Source organism: Bufo gargarizans, chromosome 9 (genome assembly GCF_014858855.1).
Source record: "Bufo gargarizans isolate SCDJY-AF-19 chromosome 9, ASM1485885v1, whole genome shotgun sequence".
NCBI classification, from domain to species: Eukaryota; Metazoa; Chordata; class Amphibia; order Anura; family Bufonidae; genus Bufo; species Bufo gargarizans.
The window spans coordinates 136,537,940-136,547,554 of NC_058088.1; the positions used below are offsets into that span (position 1 = coordinate 136,537,940).

The 9,615-nt window shown below is 41.0% G+C and overlaps 1 protein-coding gene across 1 annotated transcript; it reads right to left on the bottom strand.

Annotated features, from left to right (window-relative positions):
• Window positions 1-1,488: 1,488 nt before the first annotated feature.
• LOC122919816 lies at window positions 1,489-4,290 on the bottom strand. Its single transcript, XM_044269005.1, has 3 exons — window positions 4,075-4,290; window positions 2,754-3,038; window positions 1,489-1,667 (listed from the first exon to the last, which is right to left on the bottom strand). The coding sequence occupies exons 1-3, from the start codon at window positions 4,262-4,264 to the stop codon at window positions 1,489-1,491; spliced, it is 654 nt and encodes a 217-aa protein (XP_044124940.1). The 5' UTR covers window positions 4,265-4,290.
• Between the last annotated feature and the right edge of the window lie 5,325 nt (window positions 4,291-9,615).

Below are 9,615 nucleotides of genomic sequence, written 5' to 3' on the forward strand. Positions count from 1 at the left end.
TGTATGTAATCCGTGAGGCCTCACACTACACTGTTATTTTACAATGCTGCTGTCCTCCACTAGTGTATGTAATCCGTGAGGCCTTACACTAAAACTTTATCTTACACTGCTGCTGTCCTCCACTAGTGTATGTAATCCGTGAGGCCTCACACTAAAACGTTATCTTACACTGCTGCTGTCCTCAACTAGTGTATGTAATCCGTGAGGCTTTACACTAAAACGTTATCTTACAATGCTGCTGTCCTCCACTAGTGTATGTAATCCGTGAGGCCTTACACTAAAACTTTATCTTACACTGCTGCTGTCCTCCACTATTGTTTGTAATCTGTGAGGCCTTACACTAAAACGTTATTTTACAATGCTGCTGTCCTCCACTAGTGTATGTAATCCGTGAGGCCTTACACTAAAACGTTATCTTACACTGCTGCTGTCCTCAACTAGTGTATGTAATCCATGAGGCCTCACACTACACTGTTATCTTACACTGCTGCTGTCCTCCACTAGTGTATGTAATCCGTGAGGCCTCACACTACACTGTTATTTTACAATGCTGCTGTCCTCCACTAGTGTATGTAATCCGTGAGGCCTTACACTAAAACTTTATCTTACACTGCTGCTGTCCTCCACTAGTGTATGTAATCCGTGAGGCCTCACACTAAAACGTTATCTTACACTGCTGCTGTCCTCAACTAGTGTATGTAATCCGTGAGGCTTTACACTAAAACGTTATCTTACAATGCTGCTGTCCTCCACTAGTGTATGTAATCCGTGAGGCCTTACACTAAAACGTTATCTTACACTGCTGCTGTCCTCAACTAGTGTATGTAATCCATGAGGCCTCACACTACACCGTTATCTTACAATGCTGCTGTCCTCCACTAGTGTATGTAATCCGTGAGGCTTTACACTAAAACGTTATCTTACACTGCTGCTGTCCTCCACTAGTGTATGTAATCCGTGAGGCCTTACACTAAAATGTTATCTTACAATGCTGCTGTCCTCCACTAGTGTATGTAATCCGTGAGGCCTTACACTAAAATGTTATCTTACACTGCTGCTGTTCTCAACTAGTGTATTTATCTGTGTGGGCCTTACACGACACCGTTATCTTACATTTTGTTTTTTTGGATTAAATTTATGTAATTTGTATTGCTTTAAGTATACCTAATAAAATTGATTAGCTGCAATGTCCTGATTAAGTTATGTGTAGGCATTATACTGCACTGTTAATATATATATGACATTACACTTTCTGACTGGACTCTGAATAATTCACAAACTGGACTAAATCTTGCTTAATTCAAAGTTATATAGTACATACTTTAACAAAAGAACAGAAACTTTGAATTTGGAATCAAAAAAATATTTTAATCAGACTATGCTCTATCTGATTATTATTTTTTTTGTTTTAATTAGAAATATATATATATAAAACAAAATAACAATCCCCTCCCCGCCCCAACATATAAAATGAATAAAACAATGAAGCTAACGGTGCTTCTTTAATTGTTCCAATTGGTCCAGGAGCTCGCGCAGATCCCGCTGGTTCTGCCTCTCCAGGAGCCGGTGCCTCTTCTCCAATTCTTGCATTTGGAGGCGGAAAGCCTCGCTTTTTCTTTTTTGGTCTTTTATGACCCCTTTTATTTTTTTAATTAGATTATTTATCCCTATGGTGAAAGATAAAAATAGAGATAATCAGTCACAGTTGTAGGCATTGATGGAATTCAGTTTTGTAGTATTGTTAGTGTTAATAGTTAACTGTTTAAATGTATGAAATATGATTTATTCCAAAAGATTATATATATTTTTTTTTATTAGGTTATACTTTTATTCGGTTAAATTAGTGATTACGGTTAGTGTGAACAGTGTATTTGTATATATTATATCAATTATTTTTGTAGTATGGCTAGTATTTCCTTTTTTGTTAATTGTAAATATTTTAAGTATACTTTATGTTAAAAAATTAAATAATTTATATTAATTTATTTTGTTTATTAGCGTTTAAATGATTACTAGGGTTAGTGTTAATATAGTCTAGGTATGTAAGATAACATTTAGTTATATGGTATGGCTAGTGTTTCCATTTTAACTTGTGAATAGATTTTTATATAGTGTTCAATAGAATTATATATTTTTAAGATTTTTGAGACTAGATTAGTGTTAAAATAATTTTATTTAGGATTATTGTGTACGTATGTTAACATTTAGTTTTGTAATATGGCTAGCGTTTCCAGTATTACTTGTAAATAGTTGATAAAACAATAGTTTAAAAATTTATATATTTCATGAATTGTTTAGAGTTTAGTAGAGTTTACCATATAATTTTTCAGTTTACTGTTAAGTTGTTGTTTGTATATATGTTGCTATTACATTAATATTATTGACTGTTTAGTGTGTGTACCTGGACTCTGGCTACACTTTAATTCCATTTTGTGTGTCCTGACCGCCATCAAGGCTTTTTTTTATTTGTTTAAATGTGTACTGTAATATGTATTGGTTTTCTGTTCCTTTTTCCCTACCCTGTTTTCCTTTGCCATTCATTACCCAGCAGGGTGTTGGATCAGGGACACAGGGAGACCAGTTAAAACTAGCCGCTCTGTCCCTTATCATTCACCCATCATTCCTTGCTCAAACCCCACCCTTTCTTTTTACTTTGAAAATTCTAACCAAGATTACAAAACTACCTTTGATAGTATAATTAAGTAGAATTAGGTTTGTTAGTTATTTTTATAAAGATTTTTGTAGATATTTACCCTCCTGCTGTGGGGTGGTCACAAGCTCCTCCTCCTCCTCTGCCTGTGCGGCCACCTCTTGCTCCTCGGTCACCTCGGCCGGAGGTATTGCGGCAGCCGTCGGTGAGGTGTGGGGTTGAGAGGGACCGCCTTCCTCCTCCACATGTTCGGCGACATCTGGCGGAGCAGTGTCGCTCGTCTCCATCGCGGTGGGGGGGCTTGCCTCCTCTTCATCCTCCTCAGAGACCTCCACCACGTGGATATCCCGGTGCGCAGGTGTTGAGCGCACTGTTGGAACAGGCTGGCCTGTAATTACACATTGTTAATGATTTAGACAGGAAAATCAACGAATATAACTAAACAATTTAACCATTAATCTGTATCTTATGCGGTTGATATTTTTTTTTTTTTATTAAAGTCCTTTAATATTAAGTCAAATGTTGATGATTGGAGAGACATCTATGTCTCTTGGGTTAGCCATGTTAACCTTGTTAAAATTATCAGCCTCCCTGGAGTTATGTATTTTTTGACAGGGAATCCCTATGTCGATACCCAGAAGCTTTTTTATTGCAATTAACAGGGAAATTATCTCCTTGGTATGGAAAGGGGGATAGAAAGGTCTATCTTATGACATATTAACAACTACAAGGACAAAATTCAGGGGCGGACTTGGTCTTCACCAAAATTTAGAACTTTGACAAGAGACAATTAATGGTGGAAACCTGATCAATAAGCATAATAATCAGAGACCATACAATAACATAATTTTATGTGAAATTAGTTACGTTTACTCAAAAAAAAACAGTACACAAGGAAATATATATATATATATATTTTTTAAATAATGCCTTGTGTACATCGTTTATTATTAGGGTAGTAGAACGTCTTTTAGCTAGTTTTATAGTAAGGGTAGAGTTTCCAGTATTACTTGTAAATAGTTTCAAAAAATAATACTTAAAATACATTCTATATTTCATCTATAGCTTAGCGTATGGTATAGTTTAATTTATAATTTTTCAGTTTAATGTGAAGTTGTTCTTTGTATATATGTTGCTATTACTTTAATGTTATTTCCTATGTTGATACCAAGATTTTTTTTTTTTTTTGCAATTAAACAGGAATTTCTCTCCTTGGTATGGAAAGGGGGACCACAATAATGCCTTTTGTACATCGCTTATAATTAATTTTAGTGTGAATAACGTCTTTGTATATATGATAGCTGTATTTTGGATTAAACGTAACTTTATGTGATAATAAGACAAGGGTATGAATAATTCTAGACATCACTGTACATTACATTATTTCTCATCCACATTGTGTAATGTTACAGTAAGCATCTTACCGGGGCAGACTCTTTCAGATATTTCTCTGACGAATTCTGGGTCTCGCCTTTTTAGGTCCGACCACCTCTTTACTATTGCACTTTCAGAGTGCTCGCGGGCGAATTTTTCTCTCAGCATTTGTTGTATGCTGCGAACTATTTCTTTTTTTGAGGCATGCCGCCGGGTACGGTCATACCCCTTCTTTACCATTGTCTGCAAGATAAAAGATACAAGCATATAATATACACTCACCTAAAGAATTGTTAGGAACACCTGTTCTATTTCTCATTAATGCAATTATCTAGTCACCAATCACATGGCAGTTGCTTCAATGCATTGAGGGTTGTGTCCTGGTCAAGACAATCTCCTGAACTCCAAATTGAATGTCAGAATGGGAAAGAAAGGTGATTTAAGCAATTTTGAGTGTGGCATGGTTGTTGGTGCCAGACGGGCCGGTCTGAGTATTTCACAATCTGCTCAGTTACTGGGATTTTCACGCACAACCATTTCTAGGGTTTACAAAGAATGGTGTGAAAAGGGAAAAACATCCAGTATGCGGCAGTCCTGTGGGCGAAAATGCCTTTTTTTAATGCTAGAGGTCAAAGGAGAATGGGCCGACTGATTCAAGCTGATAGAAGAGCAATGTTGTCTGAAATAACCACTCGTTACAACCGAGGTATGCAGCAAAGCATTTGTGAAGCCACAACACGCACAACCTTGAGGTGGATGGGCTACAACAGCAGAAGACCCCACCGGGTACCACTCATCACCACTACTAATAGGAAAAAGAGGCTACAATTTGCATGAGGTCACCGATACTGGACTGTTGAAGACTAGAAAAAATGTTGCCTGATCTGATGATTAGGAGACATTAAAATGGTAGAGTCCGAATTTGGTGTAAACAGAATGAGAACATGTATGCATCATGCCTTGTTACCACTGTGCAGGCTGGTGCTGGTGGTGTAATGGTGTGGGGGAGGTTTTCTGGGCACACTTTAGGCCCCTTAGTGCCAATTGGGCATCGTTTAAATGCCACGGGCTACCTGATCATTGTTTATGACCATGTCCATCCCTTCATGACCACCATGTACCCATCCTCTGATGGCTACTTCCAGCAGGATAATGCACCATGTCACAAATCTCGAATCATTTAAAATTGGTTTCTTGAACATGACAATGAGTTCACTGTACTAAAATGGTCCCCAAAGTCACCAGATCTCAACCCAATAGAGTATCTTTGGGATGTGGTGGAACGGGAGCTTCATGCCCAGTATTGGTGCGTTATATAGTGCCTAGAATATTGTACCCGTCTATTAAGTGATGGTACTTTATGGGGTGTACAGCTGGTTCGCCTCCCCGTGGTGCACCCTAGGTAATGCTAAATGAACCAGCAAATACTGGCGATCTGCCGAAAAAGATTTTGACAGACAGACAATATAAACTCGGATCTATAGATTACCCGTGTTTGCGGTTAACCGCCTCCCGACTGGCGGATGCATAATCGCGTCCTGCCGGCGGGAGGTTTTTTTCCTCCTGGAAGCGCCGGCGCGTCCTCTCGCTAGAGGCGAGAAGACGCGCCGGGCCGCCTGCGCGGTGCGCAGCTGTAATCGCCGCAGGAGAAATTAATCTGCAGCCTGCTAGCAATGATCGGTCGCTGGCAGGCTGCAGATTGTTAAAAAAAACGCATATCAGACGCTGTTCTGTGAACAGCGTCTGATATGGCTCCTACACCCTCCTCTGGTGGTCCCTTTTGCTTGGGACCACCAGAGGAAAATGAAAGTATGTGCAGCAATCACCACACAAGAGCCCCCCCCACCCCTCCACCCCCTCTGTCACTGATTAACCCCTGATCACCCATGTCACCCCCCTGATCACCCCGTCACCCCCCCTTGTCACTGATCACCCCCCTTTAGGCTCACTCAGACGAACGTATGTGTTTTGCGGATCTGCGGATCCGCAAAACACGGACACCGGCAATGTGTTTTCCGCATTTTGCGGATCCGCACATTGCCAGAACTATATAGAAAATGCCTTTTCTTGTCCGCAATTGCGGACAAGTATAGGACATGTTCTACATTTTTGCGGATACGGAAATGCGGATCCGCAATTCCGGATCTGAGCAGGACAAAGCCTGTCCCCATGGAATTGAATGTATCCACCATTCCATTCCGCAAAATTTTGCGGAACATAATTGCGGACGTGTGAATGAGGCCTAAGGGTCCCTTAGCGATCGCAGTTTTACAGCTTTCCCCTCTTTTTTTTTTGCACATTTTTTAGAGATGTTTTCATCCACATTGATCACCACCAAATGAAAGCTGTAATAGTGAGAAGAAAAGGGGGTAAAATACATTTGGGTGGTAATTTGTATGACGGAGCAATAAACGGTGAAAGTAGTGTAGTGCGGAATTCTAAAAAGTGGTCTGGTCATAAAGGGGGATTAAGCTAGGGGGGGCTGAAGTGGTTAAGTGGTATATAGTGTTTCGAACTATATGTGTGGTGTTTATTGTGTGGATGGATGTACAGTATGCATGTAATTAATTACTTGTCAGCTTTATATACATAAAATCCAAGCCACAAAAAAAAAAAATCACCACAAAAAAAAATAAAAAATTAGTCATGCGATGCGAAACATTTAACATACGCGCTTAGAAAAGGTTTTAATATGCATTCACATTAAGAACAAGACTAAAAGTTGATACTTACAGTTATAAGCAGTTTTTCTTCTCGATCGCTAAATGTGCGGCCCACCATCTTCTTACTGTCTGCAACTCTGCCAGCCAACTGCGCGTCGCGACGCATACAATGACGTCATGTCGGCCGGCGCGTCATTCAAATTAATATTGATCGCGATGCGCATGCGCAATATTAGCGATTATTTAATACATGGTAAATAAAGATTGAAAAGCAGATAACATGTAAGTAGATACTAGATGGTATATTTTATTACACTAGGTAAATATGATGTAATCGATTTTGTACGAATACTGCCTTTGCCTGCCAGTAACAATGATCTTGCGCAATATGCAATGGCGATTAAATGATGACGAATACGAATATTCGAATTTGCGAATATATCGCGAATATTTTACGAAATATTCGCGAAATATCGCGAATTCGAATATGGGCATATTCGATCATCACTACTGGTTTTATGACAATGTTGTCACGTGCTTGCAGCCAATTGAGGGCCTTTTCTTCTCCAACATCCAGATTTCTGGTAGCCTCGGGGTATACTAGAGCCTTCACCCCTTCTAGGACTTTTTGTTGGAAAATGTCAATTGAACTGCAAGCAGACAAGGGGGGATTGAATGTGGACCTGACCCCCCCCCCTGAAAAACCTCCCCCTCACCCCCTCACCCACCAATTGTGGAGTGGGGGTGTCCAATGATGAACCTGTCATCCACTCCAGACATGCTATCTCTGTTGAATCAAAAGTAGCCGTGGTGCTAAACCCCAAGGGACCTATCCGCGCTGGCAATTCGCCCTCTCTATCTTCCCTTTTAATGTGCGGAATTCTATTGAATAATTGTGACAAACTCCCCTCTTTTGAGGTTGCCACGAGTGCTTGGAGAGTTGCCACGAGTGCTTGCCAGCCTCTTACCATGTGATTATGGTCCCATGTTGTATGCACCGGTTTTATGCAATAGCGGCATAGTTATATAAGTTCATGTATTTTTCTGTCTTTGGAATTGTATTGTATGTTATGTGAGGGTACCCAGATAGCTAATTTTAGTGTATTCGTGTAGTCTGAGTGCCATTCACCTAATAATATGCACTCAGACTTGAGCTATCTGGGGATATGTTAAATGTCTTTGTTTACTGTAAGGGTTGTGACATTGTATGTTTAAATGTTGTCTCCACATGTGTATTGGCGATTTCCCTTTGTCCTGAGAGATAATTGAATTGCTCCTCGGGTGTCTCCAGGGCAGAGAGAAGGAAACCATGATGTATTGTAGGGATGTATTGTGTCTGTGTATCCTGAATTGCTGCATATCTGTCCTGTGTCACAGTCTTCCTTCTGTTCCCCTAGCGGCGTGTCCACCAGATGGGGACCTGCATAAATACGGGCGGGTATCCCTCAATAAAGAGTTCCTGTTTTATACCTTCATGAAGTTTTGGCTCATGTTTGGGGAATGCAATAACTACACTCTTGGGGATTGCTATATCACAATACTCCCCTGAGTATAAGCTCTTGTAAGAGCTTGTTCATGGTTCCTGCTCTCTGGATTTAGGAGAGGTTCACCCACTGGAAGCTGAAGCCCGATCTTGGGTCCAGCATGGGTGGAGGACGGTGAGACCCCAACCAAGCTGCGGCGGTTCGTGGGTTCTGCAGTGCGTACGGTGTCAAGTGGAGTGCTTGGAGTCCTCGGGGTGCTAGGAGATCCGTTACAATAATTTATTCAAAGTCAATTTTCTGACTGCTTTATACAGATCTATCTCAAACTCGACCGGGTCAAACTGCTCCACCAGGCTGTAGTTGAGCCCACGATTGAGGACCCTCATACAGTCGGGTGGTAACACGGAGCCGGACAGGTTTATAACCAGGTTATTTGAATACTGTGAGGACACTTGAGTGACTAACTCCTCGGGGACACCTGTTTTCTTTTGTATCCCTGCTTTTTGTATATTTTTCTCCTTGCTCCTCCCCCCTCTTGTGTGTTTCCCAAAGGGGGCTGGCCAGCTTGATTAACCATCCTTAGTCATAGCATGATTTAATTGGTTTTATGTGCAGCTTTGTCATGGCAAAATGCAATGAAGGGAATGCATGGTGGCATAGTGTCACGAGGGTGTCACGACTTATCGCTAACCCTGTTGTGCCTGGGGTCAGAAGGACGCAGCGGGTAGCTACACGTTCAGTTTCTCAAGAGATTGCTCCATAACCTAATGGTGAGAATGGATTCCGATCAAGGTTTTCCTGCTTAGGTTTGAGATCCTTTTTGTCCCATTTAGGAATCTGTAGCTTTTCCTTTCAGCTGTTCTATGTCAGCCACTCCCAGCTACTATATATTCTCCCTTTCTGCTTCCCTTGTTGCCAGATACAGACCTTCTTTCCAGATCTTCTTGTCACCGCCAGTTCTGTGAGAAGGTCTGACATACGTTCTTCTCTACCTCTTGTATGACATTCTTTGTTTTGGTTTCACTTTGTCATTTCCTTTCCTTCTGCCAGGTGTCACTTGTTTAGCCTAATCGTCTTCCTTTATATTTCCTCCCATACTGCCTCACTTTGCGGTTTATACTACTTCCTGGATGAAGTGTTCACTGCTGGAGGCTGCTGCTGCTGTTTGCTGAGATAAGTCTTTTCCTTTATTGTGTTTCCTTGCTGGCTTGATTCTAGGTGACCCTGACTCCATCCGTATTAAGTGCAGGGAGCCTGTGGTCATGTTCCTCTCACTATTATAGGGTTTTCAGGTGTCACACAGTCTTAGGTACGTGGGCATGCAATCGTCTACCATTGAGACCCTTGCATGTGCATAGCAGTCAGGGAGAGCTCTTAAGGTTTTAAAGGGCTCACCTATATGCTCCTTAGTTTGGGATCAAGCCAGTCGGTCGTTTATTTATAG